This window comes from Gekko japonicus, unplaced genomic scaffold, assembly GCF_001447785.1.
Source record: "Gekko japonicus isolate JY-2015 unplaced genomic scaffold, Gekko_japonicus_V1.1 scaffold1257, whole genome shotgun sequence".
Lineage (NCBI taxonomy): Eukaryota > Metazoa > Chordata > Lepidosauria > Squamata > Gekkonidae > Gekko > Gekko japonicus.
In genome coordinates this window covers 112,806-135,544 of record NW_015163640.1, presented here as the reverse complement: position 1 = coordinate 135,544, position 22,739 = coordinate 112,806, and the positions used below count along the sequence as shown (strand labels likewise).

Genomic DNA, 22,739 nt, shown 5'->3' with positions numbered 1-22,739 from the left:
AGGGCTCCCCAACCTTACTATATTCTAACAACTCCAACAACACCCTTGGTAACATTTCTTTTCACATAATCCCACCATGAGACAAACACTTTAGGCAGCCAAGATGCCATGTTGCAACAGGAACAATCCAATGAACAGCCGTGGTCAATACTCCCTCTAAGCTGTGGAGTCTTGTGAGCAAAAATTCTACTTTGTGAGCTACTGGCATGAAAGTTGTGAGCGAGCAATTTGGGTCATGCATAAATTAGTTTGCTCTGGAGCCATCCTTCCTGAGCTGAGACAAAAATGTGTGAGCCGGAGGCTAAAAAGCTGTGAGCTAGCTCACACTAACTCATCTTAGAGGGAACAGTGGCCGTGGTTGTAGGAATTATGAGTCCTAGTAGTCTGCAAGAGAAGATAAATGTAGCCAGTTCTATTATTATTGAAGTAAAACAAACAAACACAGACCACTTGAAAATGAATGAGCCGGCAACTCTGCAGCCTTAGTTGTGGTACATGAGTTGAGAATGCAGAGCTTCCTTCCAGTTCTGTGAGGAGCTGTTTACGTATATACAAAGCAGTAACGGTGATAAAAACTTATGGGGTCTAAAATGTTTCACAGTGTCCCCTTGAAATATTTATGAGCTTGACCTTGGCTCTTCCAAAAGGAAAGCAGGCCAGCATGCTCAGCAATTGTTCTCCAGACGTCCGGACATTTTATTTTGAAAGAGTTGAGCCGTGCCATTAGGATACTCGAGGCAAATGAAACCTCAACCACTTTAAGCTCCTTTTCCAGAGACAGTTTCTTCTGGGTGAGGACAACATGTGTCTCCATTTAGAACAAAAGAGGACACAAGGGAGAGCTCTAATGGTCATACGATGGGAACGACGGGCTGTCATTTCAAATGACCTCGTCTGCCACAACAGCAGCAAAGAGTTCCTTGCAAGGCTGTTTAATAGGGGAACAGAAAATTGTGTGTTTTATGTGATGGAGCGGGGTGGTGGTGGTGAGAGTGCTTTCCAGACCTAGACTCCAGAAACAAGCTATGCAGATAACAGAGAGCCCATGTTGTTCTCACGGTGTTACAGTTATGCTCCCTGAGGCCCAGTGGCTTAATTTCTAATAAACAGACAAAAGACCCCATTAACTACCTGGATTCATTCTGCCCCGTCAGAACTCCAGTGTGGATTTCAGAATCTGAAATGGTATCCGTAGCCACCCCCTCACACACACCTGCGTCTCAGGCATGTTCTTCCCCTGTAGAAGACAGAGGCAGGAGAAAGCTGAGGTAATTGAACTGACAGACAGCAGGTGGGGGGAACAGTGATTTTAAGGATTCTATGTTAAAAAGAAAAGGCCTTAAAATATTAATGCAGTGGAAAAGTCTGGCCTGAAACCTCCGCCAGCACATGCTAATTTTTGTTTACTTTCAGGGCTACCTTACATGGAGGGGGGGAGTGTTCAAAATTGCAGCCCCCTACTGCAGTATGATGAAGTAGTACAGCTCTGTTCCAGGACCACGGCTCTATTCCTCCCTCTTCACACACAGGTCACAGCCCTGGGGCAGGACGAGGGAGGAGGTCTCTCAGCGGGTGCCTTTGCTGCAACCTTCAAGCTGCTGCGGAGCATCTGGGAGGCACGCAATCCGCAGCCGGGGATCTTCTGCCAGTAAGCCTGGCCTCCAGGGCACCCTTGGGAGCCGGAGACGGGGAGGGGGCATCTCTACGCTTCTCCCCTGCCCCCCAGCAGTGGGCGTAGGAATACCTGGCCCCTTCCCTGCACCTGCCGCGGCTTGGGGGCCCTGGCCTGGATGGGAAGTCGTGGGGCATTGCTAGTAAGTCAGGGGGCCTAGCCCTGAGATGCCCCACTGTATCTACGGGCCTGGGCCAAGCATAAGACCATCAGAAGTGTACATGTGGGGAGGGGTCTAGCACAGCCAGCACAGGATTCCCCATGCCCATCATATGCCAAATAAAAGTTGGAGAAGAATTGTTCACACTTCCCTTCAAGAAGAATTCCCAGGAGTTTCTGCATATGCTGTACTAGTCAGTCACAGCCCAGTCAATATGGACCTGCCTTTTTATGATGCATACCCTTCCTTTCAGCCTAGGGATGAGAGTTTCCAGGTGGGACCTGGGGATCCCCTGGAATTACAGCTCATCTCCAGATTACAGAGATTAGTTCCAGTGTTCCCTCAAAGATGAGTTAGTGTGAGCTAACTCACAGTTTTTTAGCCTCTGGCTCACACATTTTTGTCTTAGCTCGGGAAGGATGGCTCCAGAGCAAACTAATTTATGCAGTAGCCAAATTGCTTGCTCACAACTTTAATGCCAGTTGCTCACAAAGTAGAATTTTTGCTCACAAAACTCCACAGCTTAGAGGGAGCATTGATCAGTTCCCCTGGAGAAAATTGATGGTTTGGAGGGTAGACCTTGTAGCATTGCACACACACCCCGATCCTTGTTTTGCCCAGGCTCCATCCCCAAATCTCCAGGAGTTTCCCAACATGGATCTGGCAGTGCTACCCCCCGTGGCCTGCAGGTGCCTGTGGGGGACCTGGCAACTGTATTTCAACCAAATTATCTCCAGAGCTGCTTACAGCATATTAAAAGGATACAAAAACTATGCAGGATAGAACAATATGCCAAAAGGCCCAGGTCCGCCTCTCAGCTAGCAGTAGGGTTGCCAAGTCTGGGTTGGAAAATACCTGGAGACTTTGGGGGTGGATCCAGGAGAGGGCGGGGTTTGGGGAGGGGAGCAGTCTCAGCACAGTACAACACCAACCTTTAAAGCAGCCGTTTTCTCCAGGGGAGCTGATCTCTGTCAGCTAGAGATCAGTTGTAGAAGTGGGAGATCCCCAGGCCCCACCTGGAGGCTGGCAACCCTAGCTAGCAGGCACTGGGAAAGACCTGTTTTGTCCCTGAGTTCTGGCAGAACCATGGCCAACCAAACAGTACTGTATGGGATGGACCAATGGTCTGAGTTGGCGTATGGCAACTTTATGTCTCTCCTTCTTTCAGCCTTTCATGGGAGACAACTACTGTGACGCCAGCAACAACAAAGCCTTTTGCAACTATGATGGTGGGGACTGCTGCGCATCAACAGTTAAGACTAAAAAGGTAAGCTGGCATTCCTCTGGTTTTGTTGCAGCCCATCACTGGTTGCAGTTGCGCAGGGGCTCATTTTTGTGCAGAAGTTCCTTCCTCCATGTGGGAATCTGAGTGGCTCAGTAAGAACATCTCTCAAAGAAACTGAATTATTGCCTGGTAGAGCAGAGGCTTTTTACAGCTAGCCTTTGCTGTGCGCACAGCTGGGTCAGAATCTGCCACAAGTTCACTAGATGGATTTAGGCAAACCCTCTCAGCTTGCCCTCCCAATCTGGGTATTATAAAAGTGGCTCACAGTTCAAGGGTGTCATAAAAATTACATAGATACCATCTGTGTAAAATATTTGAACATTCAAAAGAATTATGCAAGTGCTTGTTATGGTTGATGATGAGGAGAATGTTCTATTTTGGATTGCTAGTATCTGCCATCACAAAGGATCTCAGGTAGCAGGACTCGCTTGGAGAGCTGCTGCCAGTCGGAGTGGGCAATACTTTGCTCGAAGCAGTGGTCTGACTCAGTACAAACCAGTTTCCTTTCAGTGGTAGAGCACATGCAGAACATCCCAGGTCTTTGGCATCTCCAGTTAAAGGATCTCAAAGAGCAGGTGCAGAGAAAGACCTTTTCTCAGCCTGAAACTCCAGAGAGCTGCTGCCAGTCAGAGGAGGAGGAGGAGATTGGATTTATACCCTGCCCTTCACTTAGAATGGCTTACATTCTCCTTCCCTTCCTCTCCTCACAACAGATGCCCTGTGAGGTAGGTGGGGCTGAGAGAGCTCTTTTAAGAACTACTCTTGAGAGAACAGCTCTGAGAGAGCTGTGACTGACCCTAGATCATCCCCAAAAGAGGTCACCTCCTGAGTTGATCCATCACATCACAGCTCTACTCCCTCTACAAGAATGCCCTCCTGAACAACTGTTCAGATGGACCAGAGTTTTGACTCAGTAGCCCTCTATATATACCAGACAAACAACGCACATTCGTCCACTGCAAAAAGCCTTTCCAAGTCCAGTTAACTAAATGAAAAGGATGTTACATACAGCCTCAACTCCATAGACCATTTTGAACCCACCCAGAGACATGGCGGCCAAGGGTGGCCAAACTATGGCTCAGGAGCCACACGTTGCTCTTTCACACATATTGTGTGGCTCCCAGCAGGGTGGCTGGGGAAGCGAAGGGGAGCATGCTTTTCCTTCCTTCCTTCCTTCCTTCCTTCCTTCCTTCCTTCCTTCCTTCCTTTCTCTTTCTCTCTTTCTTTCCACCTCTCTCTCTTTCTCTCTCTCTGTGACAATAAAGATCATTAGCAAACAAATAAATATCATTGGACAAATAAATATTATTATCAATATCTGTTTTACCCCTTTTGCTTTTATTTTTGGCAGTCTCATTTAATGTTAATAAAAAGCAAATTTGCATATTTTTAAATAAAAATGTGTTTGTAATATCTGTTCATGTCTTGTGGCTCTCAGACATCTGATGTTTATTCTGTGTGGCTCTTATGTTGAGCAAATTTGGCCACCCCTGTTCTATACGCTGACCCCGAGGACTCTCAATCTCTGTCTCTAATTACCACCTACCAGTCTGACTCAAGAACTCCCTGCTCAGTTGGGCAGATACCATCTGGTCATGTCCTGTGAGATCCAATAAACTACACTGAACAAACTAGAATTGTCTTTCTTAAAGGCTGGGGGGATGGGCTCGGGATTACCTCCCTACCAGCAAAAGTCATCATGTAGGGATGGGACATGTCTGGTGCTGAGGTCTCAATCAACTGACCTAGAGAGTAAACCACACACTTTAAGAGAATTCCTGACTACTGACAAAATCCTTTACCCCTCCCTGGTAAGGGAGAGAAGAGATGCAGGCAAGCCTCTGCGCTCTGGGTGCCAGTTGGGTAGGTGGTGTGATCTACCACCAGGATTTTGGTGGGACCTGTTCCTCTAGAGATGGGGTCCATTTAATCCTTTGTTGGCATAAGTCCTGACCTTGCCATGTGGAACTGGAGGGGAGGAGACATCAGAAATACACTTAGTCAGTAGGGAAATTTTTTTTTTTCCCTACAGTTGCCCAGCGTGGGCCACGAGGAGGCGGTGTGCCTATTAAAGTTGTCTCCATAACCAGACTCATAGCTGTTAACAGAGTCATAGTTACTCTTGCCAGCTTCATATATTTTTCCCTCCCCCTATTCCAGAAGATGTAGAGCTTGGAGAAGCTCTTGTAAAGGACTGAAGTTATTTTAAACAATGAAATGGCTTGCAACAGTTAATCATCTTAGTGCTCAAAATTAAGGTCCAAGTAAAATTACAGCACTTCAAGTGGGTGTCGGTTATGAACAAATCTGGGGAGTGAAACTAATGAAACCCTCACATATTTGTGTTTAGGAATCCCTCAGGGAGAAGCCTGCTTCGAGCATCAGGGTGCATGTGTGTATGTGTTTGTAACATGAAGTGGTATTCCAACTGTCCCTTTCCTAATACTCCTTAACATAGAATTTGCTATTTTCACTCATTCTACACACTTTCCTTAGCCACCAAGACCACCCATTCCACCCCACCCCAGATCTCTTGCCTGGTCAGTTACCAGCTATTCAGACCCCATCACGGTGGAGGTAAAGGTTACAAATAGAGTTAGAAACACCCCCCCCCCCCATGAGCATCATTTTACAGTTACTTAACATTGACCCTTGTTTGTGACATTGTTGTCCACTAACCCAATTTGGAGAGTTCCTTTTGGATTTCTTTAGAATGCTTTCTGGCTTTCACTGTCATGAATAATGTGGTGTCATCTGTGAACCCAGAATTCCAGATCATGCAATAACTACTGAAGTAGCACTAACTAGATCCTTAGGTGCCCTTGCTGCTTGATAGCAAGGGATACTACTACTTGTTTAGAGCTCACAGTCAAATGTGCTTTGGGGGGGGGGGGGAAGTTTACTAGCCTGCTCAAGCCCCTGAGAGTTTATGGTAATCCAGAAGGGGATACTTGGATCAGGAAAATATCCCCCCCCCTTCCTACAACTGTTTCATATTATTAAAATTGTCTGATAATTCTCATCCCCTTTTATTTTAAGCATTCACTGAAGAATGTGCTGTACAAGTAGCATGGTACTGTACAGGGGGTTCCAGCACAAGGCTGGCATATGGCAGGAGACTCACATGGAGGCACCCTCACAGGTGATGTAATGACATTTCTGGTGACATACGGACATCACTTCCTGTGAGACCAGAAGTGAAGTTGGTGTATCAATGAGAATGCTTTAGCATTCGGGCAAAATTCTATGGTTTAAACATAGAGTTTTGCCTGAATCCTAGAGTGGCTCATGTGGCATGCTGACAGGAAGTGACATCAGCACATCAGAATGCTGTCACCACCCCTCCCATTTGCACCTTTATTATTCTCCCACTGCCGATCTGAGCAGTGCCAGGATTCAACAGGATTCCTGGCCCAGGAAGTACCTGTTGAAGGCAGGGGATTTCTCACCTTCAGCAGAAACTGGGGTGCTTATAACTTCAGATACACTCTTTTTATTTTCATCTTGAAGAACAGCACATTTCATTCTAGGTTACATTTTATTCCATATAAATTCTGCATATCCAGCTATCTGTCTGTTTGTATGTCGGTCAGTCTTTTGTTTGTTTGCCATAATCATTGCTGGCTTTCCATCATTGTTGCTAGCATGGAATCAGACAGAATAAAGCAGTGGCAGTAGTAACATTGTAAAAGTTCAGCTCCCCATTTCAAGATCAGTTTTATTTTATTTCTCTTTTCTATTTGTCTCTTCCCGCCCCCACAAGAGATTCCTAATTCAATATATACAGCTCTGTACTTTTTATGTTTTAGATAACTTGACTCTGTAGCTTAGTGGAGCTTGCAAGGTACCTGCATGATTTCTTATTCAGATGCTCTGCCATGTGGATACTTGGGCCCAGCCCTGTTAGATATTTTCCTGTCTGAGACCCTTGACTGGAAACCAGATTCTTGTCATACTTTCTCCAATCCAGCCCCCCTGCCCTTTGAAGAACTTTATGAGTGGAATGTAAAAGGAGATATTCCAAAGGGGAAAACAATGAAAAGAGAGCGAAAGAGGCCCGTCAGAGTGGGGTGGGGGAGGAGGGGGACGTCTGCCTAAAAATACACCACGTTCCATTTCTTTCTAGCACAATGTTGCCACCTACTTGAAAAGGGCCTAAAACTCAGTTTGGGCTTAAAGGCCAAGAAATGCAAGACATGCAGGGAAGCGGCTGATTCCAGATGAAGAAAAGGCTTTCCCTTTTTGCATGCAAAAGAGGGAAGAAACATAGCGATTGCATCCACATTTTGTTGGATGTTGCAACATCATTGAGCTATAGAAACTGTTTGCAGGTGGATTTCCTTGTCCCCACTGGAAAATGCAGTAGCAAAGGATTTCTGTAGCACACCAAGACCACAATACCTAGTAATGTGTGGATGCAGTCATTGCCATCACTGTGTGGGTTTTATCTTTCACAGGGTGGGGTTTATCCCCCCTGCGATTGACATCTTAAAACTACCATTTCATCCTCCAGTTTTTTTTATATATATATATATATAGTTGCATTCCTCAATGGAATAGCATTGGTGTCATAAATGCACATCTGGAATGAGGCAAAGTAAGCTGCTGTACTTAAACAGCTGATATCACTGTAAAAAAGAATGCCAAAGACCCTTCCAAGGCTGTGCTTGCTTGTGTTGGCAAAAGATTTGGTTCCAGGTCCAAGAAAGCAAAATACCCTTCTGAGCATTGGGTTGGAGTCCTGTGTACAGATCTGTGCACTGCTGTTCAAGACAGATGTCACCATCTTAAATGGGTTTCTGTGAAGCATTAGGAAGTGAGACAATAAGTTGATGACTTCCAGTTGATCTTCTCCATCCTTTAGCACCCAGTCCTGCATCGTCAGTTATCTGCCTTATAATTGTCCATGGGTCTTCTCATTGCACTCATAGACTTAACTTTCCTCCTATGTGCCTCTGCTTGATTGTTCATGGAACAGTTTCATGGAAAACATGACCATCCTGCTCTATTGATGAAGCAAAAAGTTTTGCATCTCTTTGATTTCTTCCTCTCTCTGAGTATATCTATATCTCCATCTATCTGTCTGTCTGTCCATCTATCATCGCCAACCCAGTCTGATCTGTGAATGCTTATATCTGCAGATTGGGACCAGGTAGAGAGAAGGGAGATTTTTTCCCCCTTCAAACTTGAGGGATGCCTCAAGTTTGCAAAAAAAAAAAAAAAAAAAATCTGAAACCTTCAAAAAGGGGAGGGGTTAGAAGCCCCAAACAGGAGTCATTGCCATCAATTGCACACACAAGGCAACTCCAGTGCCAGGGTCTGCTGGCATGTGACTTCCCCCAGCTCTGGCCTGGCCAAGCCTGACATGGCTCCCCCCATCACTATCATCACTGAGTGGGGAGATGGGCGTGCATGGAGCCAGCCAAGGAAGCCATGCTGAAGGAAGTTGTGCTGGGGGAAGCCAGGCCGGGCCATGGTGGGGGAAGCGGCGCAGGGTCCAGCTGCACCAGCAATGGAGGAAGCTGGGGGAGCGTGTGGTGAAATGGGCACACTGGGAGCTGGCAAAGGCTGGGGGCAGGTGGAGAGATGGCTGTGCGGGGCCCTTATAAGCTGCCTGGGATCTTGTTGTGGCAGGAAGACGAGCCATTGACAGCTCTGGCAAGAACTTCCCTAGAGACAGGAGGATTACCCTGGTAAACCCTTCAACAGTCAGTCAAGGAGGCCGGGGGGGGGGGGGGGGGTCTTGAAGCTGCCTCAGCCAGGTCCCTGGATCAGTGAGTGTGTGTGTGGGGAGGCATCTGGAGGGAAGGATGAGTGGGAGAGCGGTTGGGTTGCCAGCAGGCTGGATTCAATTGATGGGGGGAAGAAAGAAAAAGAGAGTAATGGGGGAAAGGGAGGGAGGGGGAAGTTATAGGGGTGGGGGAGAGAGAAAGAGACAAGAGACGTAAGCGTGATGGAGAGAGAACAGAAAGAGAAGGAAAGAGAGAGATTAAAAAAAGGAGTGGGAGGACAGAGAAAGAGAGAGAGAGTGAGAGAGAAGGGGGTGGTGAGAGGGGGGGACAGGCAAAGGTAGGAAATGGGATGGTTGCTGCCGCCAGTTACTTGTGTGTCCCCACGTATTGTTATAATAGTATAGTATACTGTATTGTTAAATGTGTTGCCAAATCCTTTGTTCTCTGTCCCCCTTCTGATTTAATTGATTCGTCATCTTCCAAAACTTGAGTACCTTCACCTTCTCATTGACCTTTCTTTGTCCTCACTCAGAACTCTCACCTCTTTTCAAAACTTTGCTGCCAAAATCATTTATCATTCAGACCACGGGATGTTTCACCATAAATTCATCCATTGGTTTCCCATTGTCTTTCACTGCCCACAGAAAACTCTTTTTTCTTACCTCTCCCTGACCTTGTCCCCCCACCCCCATATCTTTTTGCCTTTATTTCCCATTATATTGGTCTGTGGATTTCTGTCTTCCAGCCAAGGATTATGTTGCATTCCTTATCAGTGCTGTTTCGGTCTGAAAATCACCATTCCATTTCAGTTTCTCCCTTGTGCAAATCGAATTCCTGAGTCTTTTTAAATATTATCTTCTCTGTTTCCTCGCACGATTTATCCCATAAAGTGTACACATTTTTCAACCTTATTTGTATGTTAATAAATCAGTATTATATATTATTATTGTTATTTATATGTTGAACCTAAGGAGGAATTCAGTAAGAGTTGCTGAGGAATGCAGTGAGGGCCATTTCCTCTTCTAAAGCTGCACTCTTAAATACGCTTGCCTGAGAGAGAGCCCCACTGACCAAAGCGAGACTGACTTCTGAGTAAACATGCATAGAGTTGCATTGTACATTCTTTAGGTATACACCAGAGATGTTTGAAGTGTGCATCTAAAACTATATGGACTTACAGTGCAATCCTAAACAAAGTACACTATTCTAAGCCCCTTGACTTCAATTAACTTAGAAGGGTATAACTCTTAGGGCTCTAATGCAGGCCTCTCATCCTACCGGAGCTCCCTGGTACGTCGCTCCGGGAGAGACGCTCCGGGGGGCAGGGTGGTCACATGGTGAAGCCCCACCCCCTTCTTCAGGCCGCCCTCTGCTTCGAGCCTCATTCTGTTGAAGAACGAGGACGAAGCAGGAGGGTAAGTAGGCTTCCCCACCCCTCACCCCCTCTGCCTAGCCGAGGCTGCTGGAGCAGCCTCGGGTAGGCCTGGAGGCCCCATCCCCCCTTTCCCGGCAGAGTGTGAAGCTGCGCTTCGCCGGGAAAATCTCTCTCCCCCCTCCCTCATCCTCAGGCTCGCCCCCCTCCTTCGCTCTAGCTGCTCGGAGCGGCTAGAACGAAGGCCCCCACCTCCCCCACTCCCGTTGGTGCTTCCTGTGCGGCCGGGAGGAGGCCCTCACCTCCCCCACCCCCATTGTTGCTTCCTCCGGGCCGTGCGGAGCGGCCGGCAGGAGGCCCACACCCACACCCCCGTCGATGCTTCCTCGCGGCCGGGAGAAGCCCCCCCCCCGTGTTGGACTGGATGGGCCACCTGCCTGATCCAGCATGGCTTCTCTTATGTTCTTATGTCTGGGGCAAGGGATGCTCTGTGTTTTTGGTGCTTGGGGGGCAGTGGGAGGGCTTCTGGTGTCCTGGCCCCACTGCTGGACCTCCTGATGGCCCCTGGTATTTTTGGCCCCTGTGTAACAGAGTGTTGGACTGGAGGGGCCATTGGCCTGATCCAGCATTGGCTTCTCTTATGTTCTTATGTCTGGGGCGAGGAATGCTCTGTATTCTTGGTGCTTGGGGGGTGACAGTGGGAGGGCTTCTGATGTTCCGGCCCCACTGCCGGACTTCCTGAGGGCACCTGGTATTTTTGGCTGATGTGTGACATAGTGTATTTATCTTTTGTATATGGTTTCCCATTTGTGCTTACCTTACAATAGTAGGCTGATGCAGTGCTAGGGGCAGGCCTTCTGTGCTGCTGCTAGTCCACCAGTGGCTCTTAGCCACAAGGTATAGATAGGAACTCTCAGTGTGGGGCAAATGATGCTCTGTATTCTTGGTGCTTGGGGGGGGACAGTGGGAGGGCTTCTGGTGTTCTGGCCCCACTGCCGAACCTCCTGAGGGCACCTGGTATTTTTGGCTGCTGTGTGACACAGAGTGTTGGACTGGATGGACCACTGGCCTGATCCAACATGGTTCTCTTATGTTCTTATGTCTGGCGCAGTGATGCTCTGCATTCTTGGTGCTTGGGGGGCAAGAGTGGGTGGGCTCCTGGAGTTTTGGCCCTGCTGGTGGACCTCCTGAGGGCACCTGGGTTTTGTCCAGTGTTTCCTCTAAGTGCAAGGTAGCTAACAGCTTTTTAGCCTCCGGCTCATACATTTTTGTCTTAATTCAGGAAAGATGCCTCCAGAGCAAACTAATTTATGCAGTAGCCAAATTGCTCACTCATAGCTTTAATGCCAGTCACTCACAAAGGAGCATCCCGGGGTGTGATATCAGAGTCATGTGACAGGAAGAGGGGGAGCTGGACCATAACCAACATAAAGAAAGGGCCAAGGACAAGAAACAAAAGTCATCAAGAGGTTCCGGTGATTTCAGGGGGTGTGGCCTTATGACACACTTCCGGTGATGTCAGGGGTGTGGTATATGCTAATGAGTTATGCTAATGAGCTCTGGCAGCTCTTTTTCTACAAAAAGACCCCTGCTCTAATGTAAGTTTATATGGCGATTAGTGCTTTTAATGGATGATTTCCATTTTTGTGGATTGTTTTGGTATTGGAAGCCACTTTATGGGTATTGATGCAGAGAAACAGAAAATGAATCTCTGAAAACAAAAAACGCCCAAAAATGTTTGTAAAAATTTGCACCAAATACATGGTTGCAAACACTTGTATTATACAGATATTCTCAACAAAACAGAATATTTTCTCATCCTGACACATCTTGCTTTTGCAAGGCTAACCCTTGTTCGCAGTTCTTTCAAGCATTCCTCTTCCAAGCCTACTGACTGTCTCCTTATAATCTTTTCTAATATATCAAGTGCCATCTTTAATCATGTTGCCAACAACACCAGTGCACCCTTTAATAAGGGTCCCGAGAATGAAAAGTATACAATTGTGGTATTGGCATTATTGTTTATTCAGCTCTAAATGGCTTTTGCGGTTTACACCGATGACATATGTTCAGTTGGCTGTCCACTATAACTTATAAATGTATATATTTATTTGCCATCAAGTTGCAGCCGACTTATGGTGACCTCATAGGGTTGTCAAGGCAAGAGATGTTCAGAGGTGGCTTGCCATTGCCTGTCTCTGCATAGTGACCCTGGACTTCTTTGGTGGTCTTCCATCCAAATAGTAACCAGGGCCTATCTTGCTTAGCAGCCTGATGAAACTGGGCTAGCCTGGGCTATCCAGGTCAGGGTGGAGAGAGAGAGAGAGAGAGAGACAGAGAGAGAGAGAGAGAGAGAGAGAGACAGAGAGAGAGAGACAGACAGACAGACAGACAGACCCATTCATAGAGAAGAAGAATCAAGTGCATATTCCTAAAAATGGTTTCAAGGTTCAAGATCCACCCACCAATGACGAACCAGGCAGGCTAGGTTGCTGTTCTGGCAGTGAAAGGAAGGCAGTCATGCTGAGCCAGCCAGAGGAGGGAATGTGTTAATCTGCTGAGCTGCTTGCCCTTCAACTGACCCAGGAGTGCCTTTGAGGCTCAACAAAGACCATTCCACCAAGCCCAGCCCAGCCAATGGCAGGGAGCAAGGCCTTCTGCCAGTGATCTAGAGGGGATAAGGTCCCTTCCATTAAGAGCAAACAAAATCCTATTTCCTTTTAATGTCTGTGACCTCTTGACCCAGCCCAGATTCCCAGAGCTTCCACCGCCTGAATGCTTATGAAGCTTTCTGCTGTCTTATTTTAAGGGAAGACAAATGCTTTAGAAAGAAAACACCACATTGTTAAATTGAGCAAGCAATTGGCCATGCGTATATGTGTGTATTGTGGAGGAGGATAACCACACACCGTGGCTGATGGCGCAAGCAGACATCTTTGCTAGGATCTCAAGATTATGCATAAATGAGCTTTAAGCGTCCTTTCTTTTCCAAGGAGGGAGGTGCTCAACCTCCAGCAAGGCCAAACTGATGTCATCCAGTGTTGCCACAATCTTCATTCAATTGCCATGGTTCTCAAATCTCCCTTGCTAGTCTGTTTTGCTATTGTTTGCAGTCTCTTGAGACTTTGTGTGTTTCTTAATTTAAAAATTAAATGCTTGGATAGGTGTATTTATTTTTTTTAAAAACAAAACAAACATATCCCATTTTTCTCTGTACCACAGGCCTCAAATTACATACAAGTCAACACATTCACAAATTTAAAACCGCAATACCTAAAAAAAATGCATATAACTTCTTAAAATTGAGCTCCTTGATTACTCAGTAACACAGCTGTCCTTTCGTCAGACATCACCAAAAGCACTTCTGGCCTTTATATAATTTTCAAACCCTGTTCTTTAAAATGGGAACAGCCAATGAAGATACCCAAGTCTGAGCCAGAAGAACCACATAGATGAATGGAGTTGCCATATGGGCTTATGTGGGTAGAAATGATCCCACTAATGTGAGGGTTCCAATCCTGAAGTTCTGTAACATTTGATACCTTGAATTGAATTCAGAAGCAAATTGGCATCCATTGTAAAGATTTCAAACTTGGGGTAAGGTGCACAAAATATTTAACTCAGGGGTATCAAACATGTGGCCCGGGGCTGAAACCAGCCCATCCAGGACTCTTATCCAGTCCGTGAGCAACTGTGTGTATTTTGAGTAAAAAATAATATTGTTAATTGGGTTTGCCTGAATCCTTTATAAAGTTTATATCATCTCCTGTATCTGGCATTACATTTTATCGGATGCCAGGCCTGGCCTGACAAAGTGACATTTATTTAAAATCCCGCCCTCATAACAAATGAGTTCAACACCTCTGGCTTAACCCATTAACAGGTATGCTACCACACTGTAATGACAACCACCAGGAAACTTATTTTGGGGGGCACCTTGCTGGTTATGTCATGATGTTGCTGGCGACTCACTGATGTAACTTCCAGCACAACGTGCAATTGATGTCATCATATAGGGACAATGTCCTGACATTCACCCCAAATTCTGTGGTTTAACCCTAGAGAAGCACCCCACAAATGATGTAGCTTCTAGGTCATACCAGAAGTGATGTGACGGCATTGTTGTGACACCGACCCCCCCTTTTCCCTAGCATTTTCCCCTGCTACCCCATTGAGTAGTGTAGGGTTGCCAAATGGTACTCACCTCCTCGGCGGGGGACTCCTGGGGACCCCCCGGTGTGCGCGCACGCGCAACGTATCTACGTCACCCGGATGTGACGTGCACGCAGGGGTGGGGTTTCCCCCGGGGGTCAATTCTGTTGTGTCAGAAATCGGGCCGCCAAAGCAGGGGATTCCCCACCCCCGGCCCCATTTGGCAACCCTAGAGTAGTGGCAGGGAAAGATGGTGAGGCAGGGTATCACATTGGCCAAGTCCTGAGAGTACCATGGCAGTGCTAGACGACAAGTTCTGTACCAAAAGCATCTGAAAAAGGCACTTTTGCCATCTGTTAACATTAAAGACATACCATCTTATATGGTCAGGACAACTTCATTTAGGACCTTAGTTTTTCTGACCAGCATCACTCCAACTTGTCAGTATTAAGCTTTAGTATGTTCTCCTCAACTATAGCTTCTAACCACTGGCCTGGCATAGAGATGGCTGCTTCTGGAGGCTTGTTTAAAATGAGTCATAGCTGGATATCATCAGTATATTAATGGTAACCTCTCCAAAGCTTTGAACAATCTCAGTCAGTGGTCTTATGTAGATGTGTGAAAAGTACTGGGTTTGACGCATGGAGGACTTGGACTACGACATGCGTTCAGACGCGTTTATTGTACTTCACAACAAGAATACTTAAACAGCCCTGCAAGGCCAACTATATACACTCCACCCGGCACACCTATGTTCCCATTGGAGGGTTTGAATTTCCCACCAAGGTGCTATTGGTGGACTTGAGGTGGACTAGGATCCTAGTTCCCCTTTGTGTTTGGGGACCAAGGTCCTGCTTAAGCCGCGGACCCCTGGTGGCGGTCTGCGTACATAACAATGTGATAGCACAGTCTCATGTTGAGCTCCACTTGAGAGTGCCTGAGCCACAGATTCAGAATCAGCTATAACTAATCTCTACATTTGATCTGTTAAAAATGCCTGGAACCTCTTAAATTTTTACCCTCTCGGTCAAAGATAGCCGTCATCTATTGACATGAACGGTGATGTACTGCTCTTATCAACCTGAAGGTGGAGACTGTCTATCAGAACAACCAAGGCCATCTCTGGGCCATAGCCTGGCCTCAAACTGAATTGAAAAGGGTCAGGGACAAATTCAGGAAATCCTTGTGTCGTTTTGCCACATGGTTAATTATTTTCTCCAAGAGTCAGAACTCAAACTGGTCCATACTTAGCTAAATTCTTCTTATCTAGTGGGGGGTTCTTAATCAGTAGGTGGACTATTGTCCAGATGCTTTGGGGAATCCCCATTCACTAAGGAAGCATTGATAATTTTCCCCAGTAAAATCCCCCCTCTTAGCAAGCCATTACCAGCCAAGATAGGCAGGCATCTCAGTCATATGTGGCTGCCTCCACGACACCCAGAATCCTGTCAATGTCCATCAAGGAGACTAGGCTAGAAAAATCCAGAGGGGGGGAACCCCACCTGGTTCTTTGGCCATCTTTCATGCTTGATCTGCTCTTAAATTATCTCCCAGTTTAGACTGAATGTGAAAGATGAACAAAATCATATCATCTCAGTTAAAAGCCAGTTATGGATAGGATGGGGCTTGCCAAGGGATCCTAAGTTTGAGAATAGTAGTCTTGGATGCATGTCCTTGTTTTTTCTGTGAAATTATGGAAAGTACTCAAGAATGCTCTGCTAAAAAATTTTTTGTTAAAGAGAAGAGATAATTCAGTCTAAACCCCCCTAAATACCATTTGTTGTTGTTCAGTCGCACAGTTGAAAATGTTTTTACACACCTGTGAAGTTTTGCTCCCTCTTTTGTTTATCTTGAGGTTCATATGCTTTAACTGTGATTGTATGGCAGGTTCCTCCTTTCCCTCAAAACAAATAATAATAGCAAAATAAATGGGTCTCTGTTGTCAGTGCTGGAATTTCTGCTTCCTTAAGCAAGGAACAGCCCCTTGAAGTTGCCACATTGCAGAACGGGAGGGGACCCTCTTGCTTCATATGCTTTTGGTAATTAAGTTATGAATCACCTGCACACAGTGTCAGAGCACTTTGAGGCAAGAACAGCCAACCTGCATAGCCACACCAACATACCATTTAAGCTGTCAGTCCTTTGGTCTTCTTGGGGCCCTTCCTCACAAACTGTGACACACCTTGGGAAGGAAAGCAAACTGAGCACACATTTCTGGAGGACCTGATGTTGTTTACTAGAAACACAAACCAGTTTGCAAGCCCATTTTTCTTTTTGCAGGGACAAAAAAAGGAGTGGGTGTGAATACTTGAGCAGTGAATCCGACACTATTACATCACTCTGGTAATAGCACAGATAACACCCAACATAGTCTAGTGGTCACTCAGTGAATCCTCATCTGCTGTGACAGAGACCACACATAACCTGGGGGATTTTTAGAAAGGGCAGGAGATATTTCTAATAGGATTCAGAGCCCTACATGTCATAGTGCTTCCAGAAGAAAAGGGAGAGGGAGTTCCAACCTGAATGGATGAATCTATCTACTTTTTCAGTGTAATATCATCATCATCTCTAAATCTGTGTAGGTAATATCATGAATGGGTCTTTTGCTTTAGAGAAGAACATAAGGCATCTCTCTGGAGGCCTTGCTATATAAAAATTACCAGTGGAAATTACAAAGGGAAGGGGAGTTGAGGATGGGAATAAACAATCCGCATTAATTTCCTCTACACCTACTTATGTGTCATTTCACTTGGTTGTGCCAAAGGCCTCAAGTCAAAATTGTTCTGGGACAAAACACAAAAGGTAGCAAGAAAAAAGTGCAGAGTCACTCTGCACTAAAAGTAGACCTTTAGATGGATGCATGGTGGATCTGGAGATGAAATGGTCAGGTAACAGTGAAATGGAGATTTTAAGCTGTGTTAATGATGGTGCCCAGGAATCTGGGGTGTGTGTGTGTGTCATAGAAATTAGTCTTACACATGAAGACATGAAGCTTCCTTACACTGAGCCCAAGAATTGGTCCATCAAAGTTGGCATTGTCTCACTCCAAACGGCAGTAGCTCTCCAGGGCCTCAGGTATAAGTATTTCACGTCACCTGGGGATTAAACCTGGGACTGTCTGCACACAAAGCAAACGTTCTACCGTTGAGCCACAGCCTCTGTCTCCGTCCAAGTTATCTAACACAGATAACAATGAGATAAATAGGCATATGTTTTATTGATGCATAAGTAAAGTTTAGTAATGCAGGTATTATAAGTGAAATTGAGTGCATGTAACCAGAAAATGGCACAAAGATCCAGTATGTATATCTTTCATCTGAAAAAAGTTCTGTTGAGCAGAGAAATATTCCCACTGGATTTCCAGAGGCTGCAAACCACCCTCTAAGCTCCTCCTGCCCTGCTTGCATGGTTTTGCGTGTCAGTGCAGAATATCCTCCCATCTGTTTCTGTTGCAAGGATTGCGCAAAGAGAACAGTGCGGAACAATCTGATGGTCTCATTGATAGCCACCCTCCCGTCTCTCTGTTTCATATGTAAACACAAGCAGACACACACACACACACACACACACACAAACTAGGGATGACTATGAGTTGCTCACCTCTGCTGTTTCCACCCCAATCCCCATCTCACTTGCCACTTCTCCCTTTTCCAAATGGAACCCACAATTCTTTATTTGGCACCATTTCCTGTTTGCTCACACCAGACTTTCCCCATAAAATCTTTCAGTATTATTTGTGCATCACTAAATCAGCATCATATGCCATTTCTATGTGTAAATGGCGTATATTGTATGGGAAAATACCCAGTGATGTGCACATAAAAAACAATACCAACATACCGACGCAAACGAATCCATAAAACCAGGAGTGAAATAAAAATGAGAACCACAGACTGAAGCATAAACAAGTGAAATAAAAAGAAACAAAACAGGGAGCAATCACTCATTCCTATCGCACTTCCAGGGATTTACATGCATGTGGTCAAGGTTTGCTTTCAACTGGTGTGCCCTACACCTCCCTGTGTTACAGACATAAATATATTAGTACCAAATGACCTTTGTTTGTTTTCCTAACCATGGTTTTTGTACTGATAATCATTTTGTTTAAAACCAAACTGGAGGGGGGGGGGCGGGAAGACATGCAAAGCACAGTTATCTCAGTGGCCCAAGATATTCCCAGCAAGTCAAAAAGAGGTTGCAGGATTTTATACTGAGTCTCTTTTACTGCTGTACCAGGTCACCAGTGACCTCGCTTTCAGCATTAGTCTCTGGTGTCAATAGATCTGCCCAGGGCTTTTTTGGTAGAAAAAGCCCAGCAGGAACTCATTAGCATAATAGGCCACTCCCAATAGCAGAAGCTCATTAGCATATTGGGCCACACCCCCGAAAGCACCGCTCATTAGCATATTAGGCCACACCCACATGCTACCAGAAGTGTGGTTATCCAGCCACACCGATGTTTTGCTTCTTATTCTGTTTACCTTGTTTGTTGTCAAAACCCAGAGCTTTTTTGTAGCAGGAACTTCTTTGCATGTTAGGCCACACCCCCAATGTAGCCAATCCTAATGAGTTTCTGCTGCTGGGTGTGGCCTATTATGCTAATGAGTTCCTGCTGGGCGTGGCCAACTCAGGAGCCAGCCGGAACTCCGTTCCTGTGTGTTCCTGCCCAAAAATAGCCCTGGATCTGCCACAATGCCACCAGTTTATCTGTTGGACTCCTAATGTTACTTTAGTTATCTGTGAAGATAAAATGTGCCATCAAGTTTATGTGCTAGTTTATGTGCCAGTTTATGGCAACCTCATCAAGGGTTTTTAAGGCCAGAGATGAGCAGAGGTTTCCCATTGCCTTCCTCTGCATAGCAATCTTAGATTTCTGTGGTGGTCTCCCATCCAAGTACTATTCCTGGCCAGCCCTGCTTAGCTTCCAAGCTCTGAAGAGAGTTGGGCTAGGCTGGGCTGTTTAGTTAACAGTGGATCACACTAATTGATCTACAGTTTCGTACATACTGGTACATTGATCAAGTCTGCTGGCAACTTGTGATGAGTGTACCCCTTCCCCCCCAACCCCCCTGTCTTTAAATAATAAATGAACAAACCAGTATGATTCCCCCTTCCTACAAATCAGAAAATGGCTTGGTTTACTCTACGTCAATACAAATCAAACTGGACCCTATTGTGGTACTGTTGACACCACGAGGACTGTGATGGAGTTCATCCCATCATCTGAAATGCAGCAGTGGCAGACTGAAACTACAGTTCCCAGGGTCCCTGCCTAGCAGTGCTGCAAGAATCAGAAAGAAGGATAGGAGAGAAAAGAAGCCCAGGACATAATGCTCCCCATCTATTTATGCTGAGCATTACGGGTTGTTGTGATTTTTATTCCAAGGCTGTGGAATTTGGCCTCTATTTGTGCCTTCTCAAAAACCTTTATAACCTCCCTTTGACTAGATTGTCACACTCCACTACAGTAGTCATTGGTGGAGGGGGGTGGGGCAGCAGGTAAGTGCTGAGAATTCTTTCACATAATTGCATGTGCACAGCCCATTTCCAAGCACATAAGGATCCAACCCAATGGGGCAGCACCTCAGATTCTTGTGAAGGGAGAGCTGCTGCCATGGACAGAAGCTCTTACATGTTCCTTGCTTCTCTGCAGCTTCCTTGCTGCTGAGAAAGTTCTGTTCACAGTGCCTCTGTGACTCACTGGGACAGGATACAAAGATGGCCACAAGCTTTGTTGGCGATTAGGCAAATCATGGAGGAAAAGCCAGAAGATATCTAAATCTCACTTGTGGGAGCCCAGCAATAAGCGGGAGGGTTTGACCTGCATGCCCTGCTCGTGTGCTTTCTGTGGCGGCTAGTTGGCCACTGTGGGAGTTCTCATGCTGGCCTAGATAGGTCACCTCTGCAGGGCTGCTGTTATGCTCTTGCAGGTGTCTTCTGTACTAGCCACTTCAGGATTTTGTCCTTCCTGGAGCTTCAGTCTCCTCCACTCACCCGTCCAATTGCGTACTACCATGTTAAATGTCTGTGAATCATCTCGGTCTCTGAGGTGCATCTGCACTTTGTTCTTTCCAAGCATATCTTCAGATGTTCATAGCTTGTCACAGGCATCTGTTCATTGAGCTGACCTTGGGAGAGGGCGATTCAATTTCTGTGTTTGTTTTTCTTATTGGGGAATCTCCTTCCTCCAGCTTCATCTTTTGCTGTCAGCAAACCCTCCAATATCTCATTATATTTCGAGGCGCTTTGATCCCCTCCCTTGTAAACCTCAGAGCATATCCCAGTGTAAAATTTTCCGCTGTGGGAGGACGTCTGGAACTACCATTGCTGCCAAAGAACACGCATGGGCAGTTTTCTTTTTGGATAGAAAACCTTGTGTCGTGAAAAATACTCCTCCAGTGGAGGAATTTTGGAACTGGGGTTGAACTGGATATTTGCAGGTGGACTTTTTTGGGGGTGGGGGGTGGGAAAAGATAGATGAACTCATCTTTAACCCCCCCCACACACACACACACACAAACCTGTTCACCTGTTGTGCCCTTTTTTGTGGTTCTGGTGGCAGAGAGTTCAGCTTTGCCCTCATGCTATCTAAGCTTCACAATGACACCACTTTATCAATCAGATTGATGCCACAGAAGACTGGTGTCAAACATGAGGGCCATTAAAAAACACCCAAAGTGGATGAGGTATATTAGTGGGCTGTGAATGACTTTGCAGAATTAAGTGTGTGGGGGGTTAGCCCTCGCAGACACTGTGGTACTGTTGTTCCCTGGTAAGTCCAGGTTTAGGAGAGCTGTTTCTCTAGTGGCCATACTTTCGAGGTGTGCTGGCTGTACCACTGTAGGCTGTATATGTTGACTGTGAATCATGATCACAATCACACATGCATCATTCCATGTAGATACATCAGTAAAGAGAATCAGGACCCTGGGTTTTACAAGGTACAAAACTGAACTGTGTATGTGTGTTTAGGTATTCACACAGCTGTACACACATACAACGTATATGTAAGTGCATGCAATGTTACATGTGAAAAGTCCTCTTATTTGAAAGGGGCAGGTGTGTTCACAGCTTGGGGACCCATATTTGGTAATGAAAGGCTTGTCACCTCATCTCAAAAAGGATCTTTGTAAAGCTGTGGAGGGTACGGAAAAGGGCAATCAGAATGACCAAGGGCATACAGGACATTCCCTAGTAGGGGGGGAAGTTAACTTGTTTGGGGCTTTTTTTAGTTAAGGGAAAGACAATTAAGGGGAGACGTGATAGAGCTTTATAAAACTATGAATGGGACAGGGAAAATGGAGAGAGCACTTTTTTCTTCCTTTCTTGTACTAGGAACTTGGAGGCCATTGATGAAGTAGATGGGCTGCAGGCAATGCTCCCTCTAAGCGGTGGGGTCCTGTGAGCAAAATTTTTACTTGGTGAGCTACTGGCATTAAAGTTGTGAGCGAGTGATTTGGCTACTGCATAAATTAGTTTGCTCTGGAGCCATCCTTTCTGAGCTAGGACAAAAATGTGGGAGCCGGAGGCTAAAAAACTGTGAGCTAGCTCAGTCTAACTCAGCTTCGAGGGAACATTGGCAGCAGGTTCCGGATGTACAAAAGGACATCCTTCTTTATATGACACATAATTAACTTGTGGAACTCACTGCTACGGGATGTACTGAGGGCCACTAGCTTGTGCGTGTGTGTGTGTAAAGTCCCAGCAAGTTGCTGCTGATCTACAGCAACCCCATAGGGTTTTCAAGGCAAGTGAGAAGCAGAGATGTTTGAACCTCTGCCCCCCTGCTTGAGAGCCTCCAAGGCATCTGGCTGACCTTTGTAGGAAACAGGATGCTGAATGAAAGTAGAGTTGCTGGGCTGTCGCCTCACACCCCTGGGAGCTTCGGAGGTGGGGCAAGGGGTAGAAATCACCTCACATGGTGCGTAGACATCTCTTCAAAGTGAAAGCTCAGAAGTTACAGGTGACACTCTGGAATTCTCCCCAAATTCTATAATATTACTGGAGAGTTTTGCAGGAATTTCAAAGCGTTGCCTGATGTGCTGATGTCACTTCTGGCGGACAACCCGGAAGTGATGTTGACGTGTCAGGCAGTGTCATTTCTGCCCTCCCCCAGCAGTCTGAGTGTAAGGATGGATGAGTGGGTCAAAGTACCAGGAGGCTGTCTACCTGACCTGGGCAAATGGAAAGTCTAAATGAAATTTATGGTGGGTCTGATCTAAGGGGGGGGGGGGCTATTTTTATGTTCTTAAAAGCGTGTTATCTGTTTTGACATTCTGCCAGTCCCTGACAGAGAGACTTGTCTAGTTGGGAAATCAACAGTGACCTGCCCTTTATTTGCATAACTTGGGTGTAAAGAGTGG

The 22,739-nt window shown here is 46.0% G+C and overlaps 1 protein-coding gene across 1 annotated transcript in view; it reads left to right on the top strand.

Moving 5' to 3' along the window:
* The window catches only part of PAPPA (pregnancy-associated plasma protein A, pappalysin 1), a 403,905-nt gene that overhangs the window by 374,175 nt on the left and 6,991 nt on the right, over positions 1-22,739 (top strand). The window contains exon 21 of the mRNA XM_015407600.1: positions 3,001-3,099. Coding sequence (XP_015263086.1) covers positions 3,001-3,099 — 99 coding nt within the window. The remainder of the gene's footprint in view (positions 1-3,000; positions 3,100-22,739) is intronic.